General features: G+C 46.6%; 1 protein-coding gene across 4 annotated transcripts in view; it reads left to right on the top strand.

The window, feature by feature from the left end:
- Positions 1-26848, top strand: part of TMEM132C (transmembrane protein 132C) — a 165376-nt gene that overhangs the window by 33323 nt on the left and 105205 nt on the right. For all 4 annotated transcript variants that reach the window (XM_040080668.2, XM_040080667.2, XM_040080664.2 and 1 more), the window contains one exon: positions 8359-9247. In XM_040080668.2, coding sequence (XP_039936602.1) covers positions 8359-9247 — 889 coding nt within the window. The remainder of the gene's footprint in view (positions 1-8358; positions 9248-26848) is intronic.

The following is a 26848-nucleotide window of genomic DNA, read 5'->3' as shown; positions in this document are numbered from 1 at the left end:
AATTAAATTTTTATGTAAATAATAAACTTTGCTTTTTTCAAGAAACAATTAAATGTATTTTTTGGGGCCAGGTCATTGCTGGCATATTACGTGATGATTTTTCTGTCCTTTATGAAACTTTATTGATTTATGCCAGTGGTGAAACTTTCCTGAACGTGAAATTCTGCAACAGTTAATGCTGATCAAAGTCAGTGCTTCCAGGATCTTTTTTCCTCCACGATTTAGATGTTTTACCCCAAATCTGCAGATTCCTGGAGACGCCAGGCAGCGGAGGTTGAAGCTCTTGGTTCCCACTCGGAAAAGCTGACAGACTGGAGTCTAATCTTGGCAGCATTTGCTGCCTTGCCGAGTTCCATCCATCAGCAGTGAGGCTCTTACACCCTCTTACCTGCCTTGCTTTGGTGCTTTCACCAGTGCCCCTGCTCCTGTCTGGTTTCTGTGCTTGCCTTTGCTAGCACCTCCTGGGGAACTCGGTTACACTGCCCGAGTTCCCATCTGGATAATGGGAAATGATTGTCGCTGTTGCACATTCAGTTGCTGGGGTGGGATGAGAGGTCTGGAGGGATTTATTCCCAGCAGAGTCCAGGACCCTGGGAGTAGCAGCCCTGAGATGTGAGTTTCCAGTCACGGAACGTGTCAAGATGTGTGCTAAAAGTGTATTACAAACCCCGGGGAAAGCCTGCCTAGATCTGATTGTAAGAAACCCCTTCTCAGGAATTGCTCACTGCCAGGTTATACCTGGCTCTTGGAGTAATTTCTCTTGTAGCTGTGTAATGCAGAGCCCAGGGGAGGCTGCATCTCAGTGTGAGATAAAGTCCTGTTGTTTGTGTTGCTGGATGGCTTTATTTTAATTAGTATCTGTTTACAAGAAAAAATAACTTTTTTCTTTCTGGATGGTAAGGGGAAAACCATTGTAATTAATTTATTGAGTCCTCTGTGTCCTTCTTCTGCATTTCTGTGGCTGAAAACTTCATCCTGCGCAGGTCTGAGCTCTTTGGTACTCTTGGTTCTTGTTGGTTTTCGTGGCAGTGAAGAGTGCTGAGCAAATTGCCCCATCCAGGCTCTAGGACCCTAATCTCTCTTTAAACAAGGAGCTGTGCAAAGCAATTCAGTGTCTAAACAGAGGAGTGAGTGCTTATCAGCATCTGACAGAGACTTAAACAGCAGAGCAAAGCACAGAGCTATTAAAAACTAGAGGAGGAGACACAGGACAAGGAATTGATTCATTGCCAGGGCCAGAACTTGTTCAAGTTTGTAACTTACATCTTGCATGCTCCCGTTTTTATGACACTTGAGTACTTGGAAAAAAAACTAACCCAACAAACAAACTGTGATATTCGTGTATTTCAATCAGTATGGCGTTCTGGCCAAACTTTAAAATGCCGTGGAGGCTTTGGTGAGCCATCCTGTTTGGCTAAATGTGATACATCCTCCGCAGAGAAATGTCTTTCACATAATTGTGCTGCCGTGAGCATGCGGCTCCTTCAGCTGCCTGTGTTCGGTGGAAGATAAACAGTGCAGGTCTCTGAGCAGGTACTGGTTAAGGTAATACTTAATAAGAAAATACTGACCACATTGTCTACTTTCCCCCCACTCTGCGACTGCCACTGGGTTATTTTTGCCTGCCTTAAAGACCAGAAAAAAACCTCCCAGACAGACAGTGTTTTACTTGGTCTTTTGTGTGATGAGCTCAGCGTGGTTTTGACTCGCCAGTCAGTCAAAGTGAACGATAGCTTCTCTCATTTCATTGCCGGAGAACCTGGGCTGCAGAGGTTTCCTGTGGCTGCCATATGCTTTTGTGGAGCTGGCAGTAAACTCTGGTGTCCTAAATCCCCCTCTCCTTTCCAGGCAGTGCTGTTTGCTCTGTACTTGCGGTGCAGAGTTGGCCACAAGCAGGGCTGCAGGGAAAGGCCAGTGTGTGACATTGTGCCCACCCCGTGCCACTCACAGGACACTGACATTTGCAGCCTCTGGCCAGCACAAAACCTCAGTAGCGTCCGTATAGAAGAAGTTTTCCAACCCTTTTCTCTTAACAAAAGCTTTCATTAGTGGAAAGTCGAGTTGCAGGTGCTTATCTTTGATTCCACGCAGCAAACTCGCTTAAATAGGTCAGATGGCCTCGGCAGTAGAGACAATGGGGAATGTCAGCCCTGGGAGGGGGAGTGATTCCCGAAATCTTCACTGACCTTTGCGTGTACACTGTTGTTTTACAGACTCTTAAGGTCATCAAGCAGTCTGAGAAAACCTTTTATAGATTTCAGTGCTGAATGTCAGGCAGTCTTTGACTAACACAGCTCAGTGGGTAGAGGGTCAGAGAGAAGATAGACCTGTAATAAAAAGATATTTTGCAGCCAAAGAGTGGGATGTACAGAACTGCAAAAAACATTGGAGGCTGTTATTAAAATATTTGAAATGCAGTTTTCTGAGAGTTTTGCATTTCCAAATTAGACTTTAAAGCTTCTCTTTGCTCTTGGTGAAAAGGCTGTGCCTCACAAGCAGCTATTTGTGGTTTATACACGTTGTCTGTTGTGTTGGTAATCCTGAGGAAAATGGAACAACCTGACAGATGTTGGATAAGGCTTTAGAACGCAGAGGTCTAATCCTGGGTTCTAATCGATGCAGCTAAAACAAGGAGTTTTACATGTGGTTAATGACACTGCTCTGGATGGTGTGCGCATCAGTGTGAGCGCTCTGATCACGCTTTTAATTCTGGCTGACCTCCCTGGCCATGAGCTCCATCATCTAATCAGGATCTGTTTGAAATAGTTTTTAATCCACTTGGAATTCCCATCACTTGGTTTCTGTGGCCATCCCGTTGTTTCTGTGTTTTCGAGGAGTGCAGAGGTTCCTGGTGTCCCTTTGCTCAGTCCTTGCTTTAGGTGCTGTCATGTTCGTGACAGCTCTGAAATGCCTCTCCTCTGCCTCTGCTGCAGAAGAATGGAGCAAGCCTTCACTTCTGTGCTAAATGCAGGATTGTCTGTAGAACTTCAGTGGAGATTGGATCTGTGGTAGTATACAAAGGATTAATTCATTAAGGATACACTCTCAAAATGTGAGAGAAGACTGTTTAATAGAATATTATTGCAGTTTTTCATTTATCAATATACTGAATGAATGAAGTTAATCTCTCCCACTGAAATAAAATAGGAAATTTCTTCACAATAACTGATTATAATGTCTCCCAACAATCTTTGCTATGTGGTTTAATTGAACTCTGATCTAGGCTAAGTAAGACTGTGTCTATATCTGGGCTTAAAATGTCTGATTGGTTAGGAGACTCTGTACTGAGTGAATAGGAATATCCCATCCCAGGTCAATCTGCAAAACAATTCAGGCACAAACCTATCCTTGGACTTCACCTTTCAGTTTAGTGGACTCTGGATTCAAAAATGAAGTGCTGAAATAATTTTGTTAGCATTAATTTTGTTTGATGAAATTGCCCTCACCTAGTGCTCACAGAATATTTGAGAACAGGCTGCAATTTCCCTCAAATGTTTGCTCTGTGGATTTCTTTGCAGAGTTTATTTTTAGCTTCACAAATTGGTCATCCATAAGCATTTGACACTTGACATTGCCTGTGTGCAATTAGTCCCAGAGTCTCTCTGACCCCTCCGAGGGTGAGGACGCAGATCTGATGGGCACACGTGAGGAACAGAAACTGTGGCTTCTGCACTCACCCTCCCATCCAGCTGACTTTTTGGGAATTCTCGCAGAACTGTAGCTTTTAAGCCAGAAGGGAGCACGAGGCTGCAGTTACCCCTGTAACTTGTGCTGAGGAAAATGTGTGCCTTTCAGGGGGAATCCAGCCTGGATGTGAAGACATGGGTGAGCCGTTGCTCCCTTTGTTGCAATATTTAATCAACCTCACAGTTCAAAATCTGCTCCATATCCTGAATTCGAGCTTGTTTGGTTTAAGATTCCGCTCAGACTTTCCATCAGCAGAATTTCCTATTTCTAGATGTTAAGAAAAGGGAACTTGGAAGGGATGAGAGCACAGCTGAGGTCATTCTGAGGTCTAAGTGAATGTATTTGCTGAGCTCTAGTTCTGAGCAAAACATTGCTACAAAGATTTCCTACGCTGTGAAGTCACTAAATGTGACTGAATGTGGTGCTGGCACAGAAAATTAAGGGAAAATGAACCAGCAAACATAGCTGTTGACATTTTATGGTGAAGGAAACATCTGTGCTGATTGCAGTGAACCTTCCCTACTTTCATTCTTTCCCTGTTCTGCAGTTCCTGAGCTGCAGTATGTGATTTGCTCTGCAGGAGCAGGACAGGTTTGTAGTGGAAGATGGAGTCAGAAGAGAATTTGAGGATGGGGATTTTGTGAGGGCATGGTTTGTGTAAGGTGCTCATCTGGGTGCAGGGGCAGGTGGGAATGGGTGTCCCTGGAAGGAACAGGGAGCATCTTTTACAGCATTTGCAGGATTTTAGGTGATGGTGGTGCTGTGAACAATATTAGGTGGGGTTTGTTTCTTAAAACTCTGCTGGCATGGAAATTAAAATCAATATGGTGCAGCATTCAGTTATAGCTGGGTTCAGGAATGGAGGCAGGAGAGTGGTAAAGCTGCTGGGAAAAAGAAGAAGATCTTGCCTTAAAAGTTACAGAATTCTTGGTGGGAGCTTCAGCTGTGCTGGGCTTCCAGGAGAACACCCAGGCACAGGAATCTGTTCAGCACTTTTCCTCTGCTTTGTCTCCTGCAAGGGGCAATAATAAATGTGCCTCTGAGGGCCAGACAAAGTGTGGGGAAGGCTTCTCACATCACTCCTCCTTTGCATGGGCAGATGTCTTCTGCTCCTCCCTGACTTTTCTGGCTGAGGGGACAGGCAGATGGTTGCCTTGGAGGCTCAGTGGCTCATCAAACATCAGGCACTGAAGATCCATGGCCATTGGCCAGTGATCTCCCACCCACGAGCTAAACCCTTAATTCCCTGCCCAAAAGAAAGTCACTTCAAACCGACCTCATGAAAGAACAACTCAAAGATATTAAGCTTTTACGACTGTTCCAGTGAATCCAGCACCCAGGGCTCCAGCTCCATGTGAAATACCCTCAAAGAAAATTCCCCTTATGCTAGAATCCAAGAAATAATAATAATACTGATCAGAAGTCACTGTTTCCCATCCAGTGAGCTCACTGGGCTGCAGGAATTTGAGCTGCTCTGTCACACTGGAGCCAGTGATGTGCTTAGCAGATGCCTGCCTGGGTTCAGATGAAGTGCTGCAGAGGCATATGATGCCAGAAGAAGGATTAAAAAGTCACCAGGCTGTTAGAAAGAAGAAGTAATTACTTTTAAGCCTTCTCTTTTGTTCTTGGCTAATGCTGGCTTTGTTTGATGGTTGTTAACCTCTTCCATGCAGGACTTCATCTCTGGGCAGCTGTAACTCCTGCTGGATGATGGAAAGGGGTAAAGCATTTTAAAATGCAAAAATCTGTTCCACAGCACCCAGAAGCACTGATAGGCAGAGCTGCTTTTCTAAAAATTAGTTTTTCAGGTAGCAAAAGTAAATATCGCTTAATGGTTATTTAAAATAATAACTTGTGATGTGGAACTCAGGAAAACCCGTGGCATCTTGTTTAAATAGATTCTCTGATAAATTAAAGAACTTTGAAACTGAGCTGATCAAGCATATGAAAATGTTCTCTGGAAATGTTGGTAATTAATTATACCAGGACGTGAAAGTTATTGGGTAGAGATGAAGAGAATAGAGCAAGTCCCTTAAGTGATGTCCTGCAGTTGCTGATGCATGATGTTGGGATTCTAAAAATAAAATGGGCAATTTTAACTACCGGTTTTATCAGTAAAAGGCTTAAAGTGCTTAAATAAATTGTCTAAAGTACAGCCTTCAGTATAGAAATAGAGGAATCCATTATGTATGGTATGAAAGTGGGTGGAAATCTTCAGACTATAATAAAAAGAAGAAAAAAAAGTGAAGCCTTTTTTTCCTTTTGCTGTCAGTCTGGCCGCATGGGCTTTGCTGTTTGTGTTCAGCTTATTAAGGCAGAAGTTGCATGACTTTTCCTCAATATTGGGCCAATTCCTTCATACCTCATGCATGTGATTAACCCAGGATAAATGAAGTGCCTGCAAAAATGAGCCCACTGTCTGTCTGAGGATAATGTGCTGCAGCTCAAGTCCTGGGAATTGCACAAAACCAGCTGCTAAGTCTCAAGCTTAGATCCTGACCAACAACCCTTTGAAGTCACGGGAGTTCACTTGTCTCTGCAGCCTGCTGAGTTTATTTATTTCTGATTTGTGTGGCTCTGTCGAAGGCAGAGATTCCCTCAGGAGCGGTGGGGCCGTGTCTGGAGCGTCCCTGCTCATGGAAACACTGCAGCAGACTATCTGTGTGCTTAATTCAATCCATGCCTTCCTTCACCAAGTGTTTATGTGCTTCCCTTAACCTCTGGCACCACGGGCTCTTGGCTGAGCAGCAGGACAGCTACGAGAGAAATTCTCATCAGTCACCGAGCCAAATTCAGTAGCCAGACTGACCACCAAGAAATGGACTTCTTGTCTGGCAAAGTGGGTGTTGTGATTTCAGGGAACCTTGGCATCGTGTCAGATGTCAGTGGCTGCTTTTTGCAGAGGCTGCAGGGAGGTGAGCAGACCCCAGCAGGCTCCTCCAGGGTGGGTGACGGGGCTTCGAGAGGAGACTCCTGTGTTAGGAATCCAAACTCTCCTTCTGCTGCTGGCCCAGAGAAATCTGTAGGTTTTCTCTTTTCCCTGAAAGGTCCGTGGTCCAAAGGGGATCTTCCTTGCATTCCTTTTAGACGTGTTAGAGCACTTTGGGATGGAAGCCTGACAGACTCAGGTCAGGGAAATCAATCAGCTCAGGAGGTGGCATTTGTAACATCTTTTTCAGCAGAATTAAAATGTGTGCCAAGGATTGGGGGGCTGTAACAGTGGGTTAAGTCAATGTTTTATGTTTTAAATGTGATTCTGCCTGTCAGAGAGGGTGTTGTGCTCCTATTTTTACCGTTTTGTTTTGTTTAAATTTCTGTCCAGTCACGGCAGTTTGCTCAGTTATGAGAACAATTCCTACCATCCAGTGGTGGTGCATGAATTAAACATGAGTGAACGCATCTTAATTCCTTATTTCAAATTTATGGCTGCTGTCCTTTGAGAGTTCTGATTTTCCCCCTCCTCTACATTTGTCTCCTTCTTTTCTTAATTACCTCACAGCTGCCTCCCAAAGCTCTTCCCTTCCCTGCACTCTGCAGGACTGCAGTGGGGTTGTCTGTCAGCAGCCATTTGGTGTCATGACAGGTATCGATTGTTTATTCATTACTTGAAAACACTTAATTAAATTTGACTGCATAATTAGCACCTTAGCAGCCAGACGTGCCAGGGCAGCAAATGTGATTTGCAGAAATCCCCAGGCTGCAGCCCTTTGTGAGGAAGGGGGTAAGACAGTAGCTCTGTGGGGTGTTTTGGGATCCTCAGGTGTCCTGGGTTCCAGATGAATCTGTGCATCCTGTGTTGTCCTTATTGGTTACCTTTATTATTTAAAGAGCTGGACCTACACAGAGCCTTGAATCCTGATTCTGATGGGATTCCCTGAGAACACTGGAACTGAGGGCAAGATCTGTTTCTTCAATACTCAAGAAGTCCAGCACTGGATGCACTGACCTTCTGTACCTATAGCCAACGCCTTCAGCAGGAGTTAGGAGCAGGGGTTGTAAGCTGTATGACATAATCAACATGTATTTTAACTCTTCTCTCCTGTTATCTCCCCTAATTTAGACAATACATTTTGCCTTTCAGCAAAGTTAAAGTTAATCTTTAGGAAAAACTTTAGATCAAAAGGGATCTGAGCTGTAACTGAAAGTTGAAATTGGCCAGCATGTGCTGATTCTCTGTGTGCATCTCTGGTAGTACTGGTTGGAATAATTCTGGATTGTGATGATTTAATTGATAATTCTGGATTTAAGGAACTTGAGAAACTGAGGTACTGTCAGTATTTTACCACAGCGATAGGGACTGTAGTGCCAGAAACAGCAATACAAGAGCAAGGTTACTTGACAGAGACTGAAATGGTTGTGTGTGTGTGAGGGAGTCCTTGGAAAAGGACTTTGTCCATAGAGCAGAATTTCCCTTTGATCCTGCAGGGCTGGTGATTAGCAGCCCGGGGGCTGTTGTTCACTGCCCTCTCCTGGCATGCTGCTTTTTATTTTGTTTTGCAAACATAATGCAGAAAAGAATTATCTGTATCTAAACACGTAGCTACCCTGTAAATGTTTTTTGCATGGAATAGCGCTTGTCCTTAACTTACTGGGTGGCTCCACTGAAGCTGTGCTAAGTGTCCCACGGAATCTATGAGCAGACTTGGTCTAACTCACCTTTTCTTTTATTAGTGGCAGAGTGTCGAGGGGTCTTGGACAACAATCAGCGATTTTCTTCGTTACCGACCTATCTACCCGTGAGCTATCGGCTCTTCAACGCCGAGACTTCTTTCTTCCTCAAAGAAGCCAACCAGGACTTCATGAGAAATTCCAGTTTGCAGTCCAGGGTGGAGTCATTCTTCCCGTACAAAGCCAAGCGACCGCCCGTGTTAAACGCCAGCTACGGCCCCTTCTCCGTGGAGCAAGCGGTGCCCCAGGACCTCCTGTTAACCTCCGGCTCCTTTGGATCCACCAACAAGTTCACTTACAACTGGAGGCTTCAGGCCTACATCCTGAGCACCAAGATCTACCTGAGCAAGCCCAGGGTGCAGGTGCTGTTCTACATCGTGGGCAGGGACTGGGACGAGTACAGCCCCGCGGAGCGGCTGCCCTGCCTGCGCGTGTTCGCCTTCCGCGAGACGCGCGAGGTGCGCGGCAGCTGCCGGCTCCGGGGGGACCTGGGGCTGTGCGTGGCACAGCTGGAGCTGCTGCCCAGCTGGTTCAACCCCCCCACCGTGCTCACGGGCAGGAAGAGGCCGGCGGAGCAGCTGGAAGGGAGCCCCGTGGAGCTGTACTACACGGTGCAGCCCGGGGACGAGAAGGGCGAGTGCACGGCCGAGGATCTGCGCAAGGGCAACGCCATCCGTCCCGGGAAGGATGGCGCGGATGAAAGCGTGGCCCACCTGCGGAGGATCGGCTCTGTCAGCCTCCACCGCGGCCAGGAGGCCTCGCAGCTCACGGAGCTGCGGCTGGACAGCAACGTGGCGGTGTGGCTGCCCTCCAAGCCCGTCAAACAAGGGGAGGTCGTCAACGCGTACGTGACCGTCGCCAACAACTCCACGGTGGATCAGTTCATCCTCAGGTAAGGAGAACGGCTGGGCGCGTTTCTGGCACGGGGACGTGGCATCAGTCTCAGGTGATTTGAACCTTGAGCCCCTCTGGAGGTTGCTCCTAGTCGCGGAAATATCTTATTTTCCTCTTTGCGTGCTGTGAGGAGGACTGAAAGCCCCCATCACTGGGAGGTTTTTAGCGTGTCTGCCGTGCCGTTTATCACAGGCCCACGGTGTGCAGCAAGGTACAAAACTGCTGCTTTAGCGGGGCCCTTTCTGTGCCACGACAGACAGCAAGGCATCAGAAAACTTCTCTGCTTTATGGCACTTTTAAAATCAGGTTTTTATTGCACAGGCATGCAGTTTGAATGTAGAAAAACTTCAATTACCTGCTTTTCTGTAAGTGCTCTGGCAGAGCTTGCCTCTCCCACACACAGAGTGGTTTTGTTGGGAGAGCTCTGTAGGGAGGGTTTAACTATCCGCTTGCAGTTAAGCAGTGTTTGTCTTTGGCAGCACATTTGTCCTTTAAATAAAGCCCAAGGTGTTTGATATTGCTGCTGCCTCTAAGGGACTGTTAGAAGTGAGTGCCATTATTTTGGACAGGAGTGGGAACACAGGAACTGCCTTACTGGGTCAGATCACTTCCCTTTTATTTTCATTTTTAGCAGTTTCCCTACCGATCAGACGAAAATCCTTTGAGGATGACAATGACTGGGAACCTCGTTAATCACTGAAAAATTTGATGTATCTTTTTTTAACTTGTTACCAGGCTTTAAATTCAGTGGAAATTTCCACGGTGATAAGCAACAATTGCTCTCTAAAGCCTCAGGGAATCAGTTTCCCAAAAGATTGTGCACATGAAAGAATTTATTTCTAAGGCTTATATGAATTAGATTAATACATAGTTGACAACCACCGAGGAGAATGGCCTTTAGAGCAGGAAGTGTCGCTTGGCAGATAAAAGGTTTTATTTGAAAAAAGGCGGATTTTAGTCATCCCTGAACCGTTGTGGTGTTTGCAGCTCCGGTTAAATTGGCGAGATAATCTCCCAGACACCTGTTTACCGAGTGAAACCTCTGTGCTAGAAGTATTTTCTGATGTTGTTACTTCTCTTCTATTGAAAATCCCTTTACACAAAGTAGAAACAGAACACTTCTGCACATGACAAACATAGCCGTGGTGAAAGAAGAAATCCAGAGGCAGTGGGCTGGGTGTTTGTTGTGTGAATCGGAGCGGGGATCACTCTCTGAAGATCTTTGGCGCTCTCTTTGTTTCCCTGAGAAGCGAGTGGAAGATAAGCTTGTTGCAATCTGGGGCTGTGCTTCTTTGCTCAGAAATGTGTCTGGATGTGAGGTGCAGGAGACAGAGATGGGACTGTGGGATGTTGGTAGTTGCCAGTGTAAGTTGCTGTTATGGACAGAGAGGATTGGCTCTCAGTTTGGGAACATTTATGTGGAATGCAGAGTCTGACACAGGTTGATGTAGTGGTAGTTCTGTGCCGGCCCAAATGCAGAGCTCAGGCTGTGCTCTCTTGCTCAAAACACCCTTTTTTGGAGCAAAGCTGATTTGCATTTTTGCTTAGCATTACTTTGAACCAGATGCAAGAGCACAAGAGGCCGAAAAACAAAGATTATTTTAAAGTGGCTTTTTCTTTCTTCCAGTGGGGATGGGCAGGTGGCCATTGTCTTCCAGACTTTCTGGAAATCAGCCCTGTTCAGTGTGCTTCCTCCTCTCCACGACCCAGGCAAGAAAATGGATGTGAGATGTTCCAAAGCAATCCTGGATTTGAAATCTCTCAGGCACGGTGGGCTCGTGGATCTGCCAATGCTGTGGATCCGTGCCGCTGCTAAGGCATGGAGTGGGAGCTTTGCTTGAGGTGTACAGGAGCGGAACTCCACCTGAAAGAAAGGAAATGTTTTTCTTTTTGCTGCCAGCGCAGGGGGGAGGGACAGCTGACCCCGCTGGCAGAGGCTGTGTGGGACCATCCCAGCAGCTGTGAGCTCTGCTCTCTGCAGAGGTTCCTCCAGTGGCAAAGGGCTGGTGAAGCCAGATGGAGCTTCCCGGTTCTGTGGTGCAAATCTGCTGTCTTGGTGCAGCCTCGGAGGTGTGGGAGGGCGTGGAGAGCGAGCCAGGAGCCTGTGGAGCGTCTGTGTCCCAGAAAGAGCCCAGGGAGCAGAGCAGTGCATATGCTGGGGCTGCCTGGGGGCCCCCTTAACCTTCTCCCTGGCCGTTTGCCTGCTTGGAGAGAGCTGCGTGCTCTCATACTCGTGGGCTCCCAGCACAGCCAGCCCTACATCCTATGACATGCACTCACATTTAATCATCCTAAAGAAAAACACACCACGCACTGTCCCCGGGCACGGGGGGCTTGTTTATTCTCTGCTCCTTGTATGTTATTCATTGAGGTATTGCAACATGCAGAGCTGAAGCAAACAGCATGTGATCATTGCTTGGGGGGGTGGGAAATAATAGCTACAAATCTTCTCTGGCAAAAGGGAAGCAGACTGGTCTAGATGACCTCATAGCCACAAATCATGGCAGTTGAAAGCATGGTCTTAAATTGTGTCTTCATTCACAATCCTGGTGCTGTATCTGTGAATTTAGCCGTGTTCTTAAATTGTCTTCATTCAGAATCCTGGTGCCACATCTGTGAATTTATCCATGTTCTTAAATTGTGTCATCATTCACAATCCTGATTAGAGAGAAGAGGTATAACACAGTGGTGGGTTTTTTCCTCCCTCCTCTTATTGCAAATTTTGCAGCGCAGCTCGCTGCACCTGGAGGGATGTAAGTTGTAATTGGTGTCCAGCAAACAAATCAACCCAACACAATGGGTAATTGGGAGTAATAATAACTCTACAAATTGGATAAGGATAAATGCAGTGAGGAAAGCTATTTAAACCCATGAGCTGGGACAGCTTTTCCACTTCAGTGCCTAATGAGTATTGACAGCAGGGCTGTGTTGGGTGGTGCTGGCAACAGTGAAGGACCTGGAGGATGATGCATGTGAAGAGCAGCACCAGAGATAGAAAAGGTTGTTATGGTCATAACATCTGTAAGTGCTTGGGAATCTCAATATAAAAAGCCATTTTGGAGGAATTGGTCATGAAAAAGGGAGACCTTCAACACCAGCTCTGCCTCTTTTGTGTGAAAGACCTGTTGGAGCCTCACTAGGGAGAAAACTCCCGTGAGCAGCTTGGCACTGCCCTCAGCTGTACCTAAAAGAACCAAAACCAGTAACTTTTTCAAGCAGCTAATGTTTGCTTTTAGATAGTGAAATTTTAACCTTACCATATGATGAAATTACAATTGTACTTAATTGTTGGTTTATTAGTTCTTGGCGCTGCACTGTGGTGGCATCGTGGCAAACACAAGTGACATTGTAATGAAGAACTGAAGTCCAGGGGTATCAAAACATGCAAAACCAAACCAGAGTGATTCCAGCTCTAAGTTTTGTGTTAACCCAGAATTAACCTATTCTTACACGTGCCAAAAGATGTGATGGTTTGAAGTCAAACCCCAGAATCTGAGATGCATTACCCCAAGGATCTGTTTTCCATGGTAAATGGAATGCAGTTTTTCAGCTCTGAAGTGTGCTTTTGTACACTGATTCATATTTAAAACCAGCAGAGCTTGGAGTGAAATGAAGAGAGACAGAAGAGTTTGGTGGGATGCTCTTCTGGGTGTACATGTGCATCTCCAGATGGCAAGAACTGCAACAAAACATTTCACGTGTCCTGTGCAGCTTTGCATTGCTCCAACATTTAAGAGTCATTTCACTGCACAGAAGCATTGCAGGTGACAAGGGAGAGGAGTTTGAATCCCCTGGACTTGGTTTTGTTGTCTCATTATTTCAGGGTGTATTTTTAATTGGAAAATTGAGTTGTTTTATGGCATTGATAGGGCCTCTAAAGCCAGGTGCTAGCCCAGAGCTGCTTTGCAAAAATGCCCAGAGCTGTGAATTATGACTTGAAGGGGTTTTATATATTTCACTGACAAGAGTTTATAAACTTCGCTGTCTGGTGTTCAGCCTTGTGAGGCTTTAAATCTTACCGATTTTTTTGTTTGTTTGTTTGTTTTACTCTCCCTTCTATAGAATGATTAGTAACAACTCAGCTACACAGCCGTAGTAGAGCAGGTTTTTGGAAGAAAAGCACACTGGGGGGATTATACTTTTAAAGTGCTGAGGTACAGCAGCACCTTGCGAGTGCTTTGTTGATTTCTCCGAAGGAAATTCATAGCAGTGGTGCCATCAGTTTGGATATTCTGCTCCAGTAAGCAATGGGGGCAGTCTGCTGGAGCACTCCTAATTACCATTCACTGCAGAACGTGACACACTGGAGGGGGAATATTTCCCAGTGTAGCTTTAAAAAGCCTTTGTGATGTAAAAAATACTTCTTCAAAGCAGGGAAGGTGTTAATGCTATTTTGGGAGGGTGGCATCACGCTCCAGTTTAATTTCATTAGCCCTTAGCAGGCACTTTTCAGGGACACTGGTGTCACAGCAGAGGCAGCTGGGTCCCGCAGCCCAGTGACCGTTCTCAGCTAAGCTGGGGAGGATGTCCTTTGAACATCTGAGAAAGGTGCTTCTCACTGGGGCGAGGGAAGGGCTCACTGTGCTGCAGACAGCCTGGTTTAACAGAGTTTTAAAAGGAACTAATTATTAACTTGAAACTGCAGCTACCTAGAAAAGAGAAAACTGGCATTCTTCCCCTGACTCTCTTTAAATGCCTCTAAAAAAACTGCGGCGCCTGAGAAACCTTGTGAAAAACTCTCCAATGAAATGTACTCGTTATTTCTGAGAATAAACCGTGGGTTCAGGGGTAGGGGGCTGATTTGTGTGTCCCAGACTCCGGCAGTCATTTGCCGATTGAGCAGCAGTGAGTTGGTGGAGCGGAGCTCTGCGCCCCTGGCTGCAGGAGGAGACTGCAGACGCTGCTGGCACCAGGGGCTGGGCAGGGAGGCTCCGTGCTGCTGAGGGCCAGGGGGAACTGGAGTTGGAGCCTCCCTTCTGAAAACATCTCCGCTGACTCCTCGCTCAGCTCCCGTGCAGTGGAGCTCTATCACCCAGGGGCTGTGCAAGAATTGAGTAAACTGGCGGGGCAGCACTTGCAGGAATGTTCTTTGTCTCGTGGAAGCAGGTGTTCCCAAATTGTGGATACGTGTGTTCTCTGAGGCTCCAGGCTGTCTGCATGCAACTACAAACAAACCTGAGCTATATATAAATATTTATAAATAAATACAGATATACAGTACTGTATATAAATACATATATGCTACTATATATAAACACATATACACTACTATATAAAAATATATAACTATACGTAGCTTTACATAAATACATAAATAAACACATATATAAACTCAGTGTGTATATATATACACACTGTGTAAATATATAGTGAATATATTTATGTTTATCAATATATTCTCTGAGCTGGGTCCAGGGCTATCTCCATGGAACTACAAACAAACCTGAACTATATATAAATACTTATATAAATATATATATATTAAATACAAATACATATACACTTCTATATATAATTATACATATATCCATACCCAAATATATAAATATATGTACTAAATGCAAATATATATACACTTCTATATATAATTATACATATAACATACCTAAATATATAAATACTTATATAAATATATATACTAAATACAAATATATATACACTTCTAGATATAATTATATATATAACCATACCTAAATATATAAATACATACATAAACTTAGTGTATACATATATGTGTACACTATAAAATGGATTTGAACTTTTGCACTTCAGCTTTGTGTGTTTGAAAACTCTTCCTAAAGTGTTGATTGGAAACGCAGGAGAGGGATGGAGGCTGTTGTAGGGATTGGCCATGAATGGGAGAGAACGAAATTCTTGGACACATTGAGCCTTGGCTCCTCCTGTTTAGAGCAGGTGTGTTTCTTAGCTGTGGTTTTAATCAATGTTCATTATCACCTCCAGCTTGGGCTTTGGTCCACACTTTGTACAGGCAGAAGTGTTGGTAGTTGGCACATCAGCAGCAGGCTCCTCATCCTGCGTTCGCTGGACATCATCCCAGCCAAGCAGACACTTCCCCTCTGTCAGCTGTGCCGCCGCCACCTCCAGGTTTAGTAATGAGCAGAAACAAACCCATGTCCTTACAGCAAAGTTCCTTTAACATTATACACACAGCACTCATCCTAACCCTTGTGAAAAGCCGGTAACTGAGTCTGTATTTATCACGCTGTTGGAATCCCCCGGCTCTGCCAGGTTGGTGAGGTCGCTCCTGGCTTCCGCAGGTGCTGCAGCTGCTCCTGCGCATCCGCTGCAGCCTCGCAGCCCCTCTGTACCAGCCCTGCAGGGCTGCCTGGGCATGAGCGAGGGCACGGCCGCTCGATTCCTGCTTAGGCTGTTAGCCATTTGTGCGACTCGAGCTACGAGCGGTAATTAAATCCTCGGTTCCCTGCCTAATTAGTGACAGTGGCGGCTCGTTAGAAGATCACACCGCGTAAACCCCAATCGTCCCAAGCCAGGAGGGGAGTTCTGCTCTGCTGGGAGTTGGGTTGAATCGAGATAATGTTTTGTGGCTGTCTGAAAAGGGGCTGTGATCCGAAGCGTTAGGGATCTCCTGGGAATCCTCAGCGTGATTATCTGACAAGCTGTTGGGCTCCAGGGCTCCTGGAAGCAAGGAAGTGTGAGAGCCTGTGGGTCTGAGTGGAAATGAGCATCCCTGAGAAAAACCGAGGCTGTAAAACCTGCTCAAGCTGCAGGAGTGGCTCGCTGGAATCATCCTGGGAGGGACAGCAGCAGCCCCCGGCTCAGAGCTTGCAGGGAGGAGGATTTGGGATGGAAGGATGGATGGGGGGTAATCCAAGAGGAGGGGGTACCTGAACTGTAAAAACTGATTGGTTTATTGTTTTATCGGTGCTTGTGGGGCTTATTGTTTAACACAGAAAGTGTCAGATTGATTGAAGTCTCTGTTCTGGCAGAATGCTGCTCCTCACTCCTGACAGCACAGGCACAAAGAAATGACGTTGTTTATATGTTCCCATGACACTTTACAGTTAGAACTCCCACAAAAGGCACAAGGATCTTGGGAAGGGCTGCTCTGCACTCAGGAGTTAACTTCTACAGAATGCTGAGCTTTCCTATAAATGCTGGAATGTTTGACTCCAAGCTTTGCCACCGTTTCCTTTGGGGCCCCCTTGGGTGTTTCCCGAAATCCCACCTGCCCTGGGCGCGCTGTCTCTCCAGGGAGGTGTGTGCTGTTGTGTGCAGCATTCTCTTGGAAAGCCAAGTTGCATTTCTACAGACTCTGAATGCACAGAAGAGCTGATAATTCGGAGTTGAGACGAGACTGGGTTAAAAGGAAATTCAGCGGTTTTTTGTTGTTTGTTTGCCTGGTTCCCGGTGTGTTACAAAGTGTCTGTATTAGCAAGGCTGCCAGGGGGTTAATTTGCACTAACAGCCTAATCATCTCCAACGGCATCGAATCGGGATTTCATATTGCTGCTTAGATCAGCAAGACTATAGACAGGAAGGCTTGAGAAACGGCGTGGGTCTTGGGAGGAAAGAAAAATGGGGGGAAGCACTTCAGATACAGCCCTCTGCATTTTCAGCTGTCAGGCTGCTTAAAAGAATCTCTTTTTCATGCAAGCTCTGGCTCCAAGATGTAACCCCTCATTTCCAAGGTGCCACAGGAGCGAGCACTTTGTACATGACAGACAGGCTCGTTAAGGGGAGTATGTGGCACTTACCAAAACGTGGAGCTTGCTTCCTCAGCCTCCCCGATCAGTTGTTAACCAGAACACATAAACAGTTGTGGATCGTGAATCACAACTTGGTTTTGCAGATAGGAGAGTGTCTGACAGGCCAGACCATAAAGTCATGCTTGGGCTTTCATTCACCCCAGGAGTGCTGGGGAGAAAGTTCAGCCCTGCAGGTGATCACTGATGCAAAAATGTTGTTACTGACCAGCCTGAGGGGTTCCTTATTTGGCATATTGGACATCTGTGGATCCTATTTTGAGGAAATAAAATTTTCCTGTGGATTGCCTGGCTGCTTACTCAGGGCTGTAAGTTTTACCATAGCTTTTAAGAACCGAGGTGCTGTGATGGTAATTGCTGGAGTCACTGAGTCACTCGCTGTGCCTGTTCTCAGCAGGTTGTACAGATACCACCAGAAGCAACAAAAATATTTTTTTTTCTGCTTGAGATTACGTCTAGCTTAGAAAAAGCCCTGATTGCATTGAGAATTCTTCCTATGGAAAGGAAACACCAGCCCACAGTAGGAGCCTGTCACTTAGGAACAGGTCCAAATTTAGTCCTGTGGAAAGTAATGAGAATATTCACAGGCTTTAGGCTACTTTTTATTCCTCTGGATTCCAGACACCCAAGAGAGGCCGCATTAGCTGCAGCTTCTGATTTGCCCTTCTGTAGCAGCCTGATTACAATTTTCCAGTAGAAAGCAGTGACAAAACCATTTTGTTGGTGTGTACTTAGTCACTGTTGGCTGTGTGATGATGGCTGTGGATAATGTGCCCTTGCAGTGTTGGTTTTTGAGACAGAAGAAGATAAAAGGCTGGTGTTAAAGCTGTAATTCATTTGTGAAGAGGACAGGGCTGGTCCGAGCAGAGGCTCGGGGCGAGCACAGGGAAGAGCAGGCAGCGTGTCACCAGGCAGCTGTGAGGACAGGAGCATCACAGCCCCGCAGGTGACGTCCCAGTAGTGTTCATGGAGGTGGCTTTGGGTCCTTGAGACAGGATTTCGGTTTGTGGGAGGGTCCTGTGTCCTCAGGATCCAGGAGAGTGGTGATTCCAGAGGGAAGGAGCTCAGCCTCCCAGCAGAGTCTGGGGGGGAGCACAGGGCTGAGCTGGGTGGCACTGCCCTTCCCAGGAACTCCCCAGAGCCTCTCCCGCCGGGTGTCAGTGCCCCAAAGCAGGCTGTTCAGAGCCCTGGGCAGGATATTACTGCAGGTGACAATCCAGCACGTGAGGACGATGTGTAATCTCCCTTTTCCAGACTCAAGGGTACTGCTGAACAATTGTTCTCTTATCTCTCTGAGACAACGCTGCTGTAATTTGCACCGGGCAGAAACACTGAGAGAGCTGAATGAAGATTTTATCAGCTGCTTGTAGATAGTGACGGCTGGTTAATGTTAATATCTTCTGAAAGATCTTTAAAGAAATCTTGAATAGTTGTGCAGAAATTAATACGCCTCATCCCTCTTTGTGTTTCTGAAGTGGGGCTGTGCTGTCATCTCCAGCCTGCATTCTTTAATTTCCATAGCATCAGATGATGGGCTCTCTGTCCATTGCTATGGTAACTGCTGCTTTATTTCTTACTCAAAGAAAACATTGACATAAACCCCAGCACAACGTGTCCTTTTTATTCACTGTGCACACCTCATGGGTGCCAGAGCTGTGCAGATATGTCACACTTGTGCTGGATGGAGAGCAGGGAGCTGCAGGGCTCCTGCTCTGGTGTGTAACTGGTGTTTATTCATGGTGCACACCTCATGGGTGCCAGAGCTGTGTAGAATTGTCACACTTGTGCTGGATGGAAGGCAGGGAGCTGCAGGGCTCTGCCCTGGTGTGTAACTGGTGTTTATTCACTGTGCACACCTCATGGGTGCCAGAGCTGTGCAGATATGTCACACTTGTGCTGGATGGAGGGCAGGGAGCTGCAGGGCTCCTGCTCTGGTGTGTAACTGGTGTATAACTGGTGTTTATTCACTGTGCACACCTCATGGGTGCCAGAGCTGTGCAGATATGTCACACTTGTGCTGGATGGGGGGCAGGGGGCTGCAGGGCTCTGCCCTGGTGTGTAACTGGTGTATAACTGGTGTTTATTCACTGTGCACACCTCATGGGTGCCAGAACCATGCGGATATGTCACACTTGTGCTGGATGGAGGGCAGGGAGCTGCAGGGCTCTGCCCTGGTGTGTAACTGGTGTTTATTCACTGTGCACACCTCATGGGTGCCAGAGCTGTGCAGATATGTCACACTTGTGCTGGATGGGGGGCAGGGGGCTGCAGGGCTCCTGCTCTGGTGTGTAACTGGTGTGTAACTGGTGTTTATTCACTGTGCACACCTCATGGGTGCCAGAGCTGTGCAGATATGTCACACTTGTGCTGGATGGAGGGCAGGGAGCTGCAGGGCTCTGCCCTGGTGTGTAACTGGTGTGTAACTGGTGTTTATTCACTGTGCACACCTCATGGGTGCCAGAACCATGCGGATATGTCACACTTGTGCTGGATGGAGGGCAGGGAGCTGCAGGGCTCCTGCTCTGGTGTGTAACTGGTGTCACCTTTCAGCACGCACAGAATTTTATGGCAGCTTCCTCGGCTCTGCTTTTATTCCTGCCCGTGTTTAATTAGATTTCAGATACTTCAGGGTGAAACAGTCCCTGACTGGGTGTAGGTAAGTGCTGTGTGGGAATGGGGTCTCACAGCAGATGAGGGATGTGAACTTTGTTTTTGCTCTTAACCAGCTCCATTTTGACGTGGAATTGATCCCGTGGACTTCTGGCAGTTGTTCAAAATCCCTCCCAACCTTTTTGTGAGCCCTAATGAAGGGAGTAGTGGTTCTCTCCCCGTGTCAGTACTTCTGGTTTGTTGCCTCAAAACCCCCAAATGTCTCATGAAAAGCTCTACAGAGCTGCAGGAGCCCAAGTCCCCTCCACGAGGCTCTGCTACCCAGTTTGCTGTTCCTCGGGTCCTCTGTGAGTGATGCAGATGCAGAATAAAGTGTCACAGTTCCTGCCAGCTTGGGCAGCTGGCTTTGAATCCCCACACCCCTGTGACACCCCTGCCAGGGACAGCTCTGAGGTCTGCCTCTCCTCAAAAGGAAAAATTCTCCTGGAAAAAAGTCTTCCTGCAAGTGTTTTCTAGGGTTTTCTCTGCTCCCTATCACAATTATCTGATAAATGTGCCAATTATCTTTTCATCTTAGGGTAAAATAAATTAAAAAGAAATAATTAAAACATCTAATCGCTACCTACAAGAAGAGGCTTGCATGTTCTGCGTTACATTCTGTATGATTTTAGATGGAACCTCATTGAACATCTTTACGGCCCTCTCAGGTTCATCTCTGTTAACTCTTCCAGGGGTTTTCCAGGAGGAAATGTCTCTGTAGCACCTTGCACTAGGGTCAGGCAGAGTTCAGTCTGACAGAGCATTTTCCCGGGGTGCTGGCAGTGAAGGTGCTGTGTGCACAGAGCAGCGTTTGCGGGGGGAGGCTGCGAGCCCCAGCTCTGTGTCCTCGTGTGCAGGGAATCTCTAAACCAGGGCTGTTCCTTCTGAAGTGCTTCACGCTGCAGATGGAATGTGCTGGCACTGCGCTGGGGATTGTTGAACGGCTCTAAGCGCTCTCCCAGTCTGATGGGGTGCTGCTGCTCCTGTGCTTCTGCAGGGTCATTTCAGTCCTGCAGTCTGCTGTGGTTTAAATATTCCCCATCCTGCTCTGGGGACGCTCCTTTTCCCCTGCCAGTAAAAGCAGGGGCAGGAGGTGTCCTTTTGGGGACGTGCAGGAGATGCGTTAGGTAAGAGCCGCTCTCGTTCCCATCTCCTAAGAGCTCTGTTCTCATCTCCCCAGAGGAGCGTGAGTCACGGCCATCTCTCGGCCGGGTGCGCCAGCAATCCCAGGGATCGGGAAACGGCCGGGAGCTCCTTGTTCAGCTTGCTCAGAAAGGCAGGGGTTGTCCTGGTGTGTTGGATAATGGTATCTGCCTCCGCCTCTCCCGCTGCCGCTCATTCCTCTTTGTGTTCTCGTCTCAGTCCTGGCTGTTCAGGGAGGACATTTAGCAGATTCGTGGCAAAAGCAGGGGAAAGATCCCCGCGTCCTTTTCTGCTCAAAAAGCATCTGAAGGGATATAAGGAATGTTATTTTGATAATTATTTGAATGGTGCTGAAGGGGCCTCCTGGAGGGGTGACCTTTGCTCTGTGATTCGCCTTTTCACCAAATACTCCACTGATTCAGCAACAGGAGAGGAAAGGGGGGAGAAAAGGCATGAGGGCTGTGGCAACTGAGTCTTTCCAAATGTAAGGATATCGGTCAGTTGTATTGAAATTCACGGCTCCAGTCTGAAGTGTACTCAAGTGGTTGTTTAATGGGTAACTGGTTTTACCTTTTGTTTGTCTTTTCCAGAAACATAAAAAGGATGGAAAAATGAGAAACACAAATTGTGTTTAACTCAATCTGAGCATGTTCTTAGTAACTGAAAAATAAAAAAAATGAAAAAGGCCAGCTATTTTCTGTTTTATATTAGAGCTTCATTATTCAGAGCAGAAAGAGCCATGTGTGGGAATTCATTTCAGATGGGTATTTCGGAGAAAATTGGAATCTGGATTGATTTTTATAGGAAATTCTTAAAATCTGGCCATTTATGATTTTAACATCTTCCTGGTGTGCTTCTAAGGCTTAAAGCCCCCTTAGAGAAAAGTTTCTTGTTAGATTGCAAATGAGTGGCGCTGACCTGGTGGGTAAAGCTGATTGTGCTCAATAATCAGACTCTTTTTTTCCCCTCCAATTTTCATTTCAGTTAAGTTTTTTATCCTGATACAGGTAAATTTGCCTAAGTGAGTAAGTTGCACTAGGACCTGAGATTTATACCTTTCCCTAAGTGGGTGGTTTAGTGCCCAAATTCCAGTGCATCCTTTCGTAGGGCCAAAGTGGACTGTTGTTTTCTTGTTTGAGTTGGCTCTCCTTGCTTAATCTGGAGCTGTGCCAAAAACATGAATATTCATGGCACTGTTAAACAAGATTTTTATTGAAAACAAAAAATGGATCTGAAGCTTTCATTTGTCATTCTGAACCCAGCTAGCGAAAGCCCTGTGAACAGGCACATTTATCAGGGAGCTTTTCCTCGTGTTTTCTGGGGTTTTCTGCTTATTGGATGAAAATTTGTTAGAGACCGAGAGTATCTCACTGGGCAGCGAGCCTGCTGCTGAGAGATCTCTGTGTATGATACGAACGTAATAGAGATGAAATACAGAAATGAAAATGTAGTATTTTATATGTTCTGTCAGGTCTGAAATACCTTGACAAGTGTTGAGCCTCAAGGAAGTAGGTACAAGCAGAGGACGGATCCAGCAGAGTTCACAAAAGCCGGTGTTCCCTTTTTCCAGGGCTGCTGGTGGTGTTCCCATCCTGCAGAGCCCCGAGCATTCCCAAGCCTTCCTTTGGGAAGTGCATTCCCCAAGCTCAGAGCTGATTCTGAGTCCTCTGCAATGGCTGAATAAGAGAGAAATTTATTTCCCATGGATGGAAGGAAGGACGGTGAGCAATAAGAATGGTTTGTCTTGTTTGTAGCCTCTGGCCTGCATGAGAAATTAAATATTCTTAGCTTTTAGATGACACATGGAACTGACGTGAGAGGTCCTCCCTCATTTATTTTGCAAGGTGAAGTTCTCACGAGAGCTGTTTCACCCTGCATAGACATTAGCTAAGATTTTTTCCTTCCGTTTATTTCCTTCCATTTTTTCCCTCCATCCAGAAGAACAGTATCCAGAGATTAGCAGGAATTACTTACTTGTATCCCCATTCAATCCTGCTGAACAATCCAGTGTGGTGCTTTGGCAACCTCTTGCCCAGCGTGTTAGCCTGGGTGTTGTTCGTTTCTAAACCAACAGGAACGCCGTAAACTACCCAGAAGTGGTGGAAGCTGCAGTGAAAGGAGGGCTTTTTTCAGATGTCTTAAACAATTCCCATCCTGGAGGAGGAAGGCAAGAGCTAATTCCGCACAAATTGCTTGGGGAGGGGCATCAGTGAGTGCCAGAAGAGAGAGCGTAAAGGGCAGGAGATCACAGACAGTTCCCCTTGAGCCCTGGTCTCCCGTGCCCCGGGGGATCTGTCCCTGCCTTGTTTTGTCCCAGCTGCAGTGATGGCAGCGCAGCAGCCGCAGTTTCCTGCAGGAATGTTGCACGGGCTTGGGGCATCCCTGGAGAAGCTGTGGCCACGGAGGGAGGACTTTTCAAGATCTGGAAACCAGGGGGGCTCTCACTGGAGAGTTGTGGGAAAGAATTGCTATAACAACAAACTATTTGCTCTTAAAGAGGGGAAAGTATGGAACGCCATCAAAGGGGACGAGGATTCAAAGGGAAACACATGTCTGAAACATACGGGTCAAGTTTATTTGAAAGGAAAATTTGTTTGCTTTTGATTCTCTATAACATTTCCCATAGAGACTAGCAAATATAGCTGCCACATTTTTGGCAAGGGGTATCTTATCCCAAAACCTGAAACACTTAAATACACATACTTATGTCCATAAATATGGTCTCTATTAGTTTCAGCTGTGGGACTGCCTTTTGTAGTAACTTTTGTTTTCCTCTATTTGCTGTATTTGAAGCTTTAAAAGAGCTTGGTAATAAAAAAAAAAAAATGTTGTTACTGCTTTTTTAGGAAGAGAAAGAAGGACAAGGTGATGAAGGGCAATCGTTGTCGGGCTCTGGTGTCTGAGCAGAGGTCTGCAGGAGTGGGACACTGGTGATGGCCTGTGCCATAAAACCTTTCTGTAGGGTGCAATGGGCCTGAAACCACCCGAGGTTCGGAGTTATTGAAGGTGGTTATTAAAACTGGTTGGCTCTTACAGAAAACATGTGGGTAGCTGTAACTCAGGAATCCTCTCTGGCTGTGCTTTCCAAAAAAATATCCATTAGCAGAGTCGAAATTTGAAGCAGGAGTAGGATGAAGTCAGATCAGCCCCTAATCACTGCACCATTCTGGTCCCAGAGCCTTCCCTGGGCTGGAATAAAGCAGTTTTTACTTTCCTTTTCCCTTTTTTTTTTTTTTTTTTTTTCCCCAGTAGTGTTCCCAATCCCACACCACTCTTTGATTCAGTTCACTTTGTTTATTTTTAAACAAACATATGGCACGCTCATCTCTCAGCCAAAGAGCTCTCATTGATGTCAGTGGGAGCTTCAGCACCTCCAGGATGAGAGTGGGGATCGATAAAGGAACTCCTGAGAGCTGCCCAGGCTTTTGTTCCACTCTCCCTAACGCAGGGTGCTTGAAAAAGCAAACAATCCAGTGAGACCTAATCAAGCTAAGTGCATTTAAACCCCCCGGGGACTGTCATCGGGGTTGATGCAAACCTTTCAAAGCCTGGGTGCAAGAGGTGGGCAAGCTCGTGGCTCTGTGATTCGCCTTTTCACCAAATACTCCACTGATTCAGCAACAGGGGAGGAAAGGGGGGAGAAAAGGCACTGAGGGTTGTGGCAACTGAGTCTTTCCAAATGTAAGGATATCGGTCAGTTGTATTGAAATTCACGGCTCCAGTCTGAAGTGTACTCAAGTGGTTGTTTAATGGATAACTGGTTTTACCTTTTGTATGTCTTTTCCAGAAACATAAAAAGGATGGAAAAATGAGAAACACAAATTGTTTTTAGCTCAGTCTGAGCATGTTCTCAGATTTGGGAATCACCCAAAATCTCAGAGCCTCTGACCTGCGGGGGTGTGGCTGCAGAATCCTGCATTTTCTTACCCTGCTGCTTACTGAAATAAATGTTTGTGTACAAATGCACACATATATATGCGAGGGGGGCTTAGCAGCACCAGGCTTTTGGCGTTTGTGCTTAAGTCTGATAGCTGTTCTTCAAGCTGGTGCCTTTTGGGTCATGGAATCACAGCCTGCTTTGGGTTGGGAGGGATTTGGGAGCTCATCCAGCTCCAAGCTCCCTGCTGTGGGCAGGGACGCCTTCACTGTCCCTGCTCGCTCAGAGTCCTGTCGCTCTCCATGTGTTGTCCAGCACGTGGGACTAGATTTAGGCTAGGATTAGGGTTTAGGGTCACAGCTTTTGCCTTCCCCTCCACGCAGGTGCTGCCCTGCCTTTTCATGCACGTCGCAATACTTCTGATGGGGGAACGAGAGCTCGCAGTGACGGACACGGGGACGATCGCCAGCGTTGTCTTGGCTTTGTTTCCTTTCCCTCTCCAGCCCAAAAACCAGGGAGGGAGAGGAGGAGCAGGGGACTGGGCTGGTGGCCAGTTTGCTGAGAGGTTTGCAGAGAGCAGACATCTGCCCCTGAGGATGGATGGTGGCAGAATTCCGAGCACCCAGGGGTGCAGCCCTGAGTGTCCTGCACAGCCCTGCCCTGCTGAAGTGCCTGAATCCCCTGCTCGGAGTCCTGACAGTGCCTGGCTCTCGGGTGTTAAATGACTCTTAGGCTAAACCAGGTGTGCACCCACGGCAGGGCTGTGCTGTGTGTCCCAAGGTATCGTTTTGTTCTTTTCACGGAGCTATATCCGTGATTTTGGGTGACTGATAAGGCACTAAATGTGCACAGATTGTGTTTTACACACATTGAGATAAAAATCTCTTCCACTGCTGTGCTTCTTTACCCAGAAGGAATATGTTCTTTAAATATTTCTTCACAGCTAAGCTCGAGCTGAAGGGTTCAGTCATCTGCCACAGAGGCAGTCTTTGTGTGCAGACATGGTTTTTCTCTGTCAAACTTGGTGGGTGCTGGACTTTGGCTCTCCAAACCTTGAAGTCTCATGAGCTCTGAGTCCCAAATGGCTCAAGGATTTCTGTGCTAGAGGTTTTTATTTCGCTGAGTAATAGAATCAATTTTCCTCTTAGGGGTGAATCCACTCTTTGTGTTGCTTAGTGTTGGGTCTCATCTTCACTTCAGACACATCTTTATGTCGTAACAATAATAAAATTTCATGTTGTCAGTATTGGGTCTTGGCCTTTGAGCTGAGGACAGATTTAAGAAAATTCATTCCTGCTAACAAGGAGATATTAAGAGATCCTGAGCTACCTCCAGCAGTGATGATAAAGAGGGTGAAGCATTCTAACGAGCCTTTTCCAGTAGTCTGACTTCTCTCCGGATATACCTAGATTTTGCTTAGGAAATACAATTTCCATAATAATCTAAAATCCGTCAGACTCCCTTCCCAGTCTTGTTCTGACTGTATAACACGGTAAACCTGAAGGATGGTCTTTTTTAAGGACAGCCCAGGATAAAAATAGTATCCTCCTCACAGAAACGGGTGAAAGAGTTTTCACAGACCCTGCCAACAGTGTTCCTGGCTCAGAGCATTTCTATTTATCCTGCTTCTCTAAAAGCGCTGAATTCACTTTCAACTTTGAAAGCATAATAAAGAAGAATAATAAATAAATAAAATAAACTGGAGATCCAGATTTGATGGCGCACTTGAAAGATCCAGCAGGCATTAAAGTTCCATCTCGTATCTGAGTTGTTCTCGGCACCGAGGTGCCGGATTCCGAGGTGCTGGCGGCGCTCCCGAGCAAAGCAATCCCGTCATAATTAACGTGGCGAGGCTGCTCCGGAGAGGGAAATATTTATGGGATGTGCAGCGCCCGCAAAACCAACCGGAATAAAAGAGCTCGGCCAAGTTCGGCTGTGCAGATTAAGGACACATGGCTGGTGTGGCTGCTGCTGGCACCGTCCTTTGGAGCCTGTGTTGTCTCCATGCCATCCCTCCTGCTCCCAGGTGACACTCTCAGGTGCCACTGCCAGGTCCCAGGTGCCGCTCCCCCTCCCAGGTGTCACTCCCAGTGCCACTCCCAGGTGCCAGCTCCCAGGTGTCACTCCCACTTCTAGGTGCCAGTGCCACTCCCAGGTGCCACTGCCAGGTCCTAGGTGCCACTCC

This window comes from Hirundo rustica, chromosome 17 (genome assembly GCF_015227805.2).
Source record: "Hirundo rustica isolate bHirRus1 chromosome 17, bHirRus1.pri.v3, whole genome shotgun sequence".
In the NCBI taxonomy this organism is placed as follows: domain Eukaryota; kingdom Metazoa; phylum Chordata; class Aves; order Passeriformes; family Hirundinidae; genus Hirundo; species Hirundo rustica.
The sequence above is the reverse complement of the archived record's forward strand: the minus strand, read 5'-3'. Positions and strand labels throughout refer to the sequence as shown.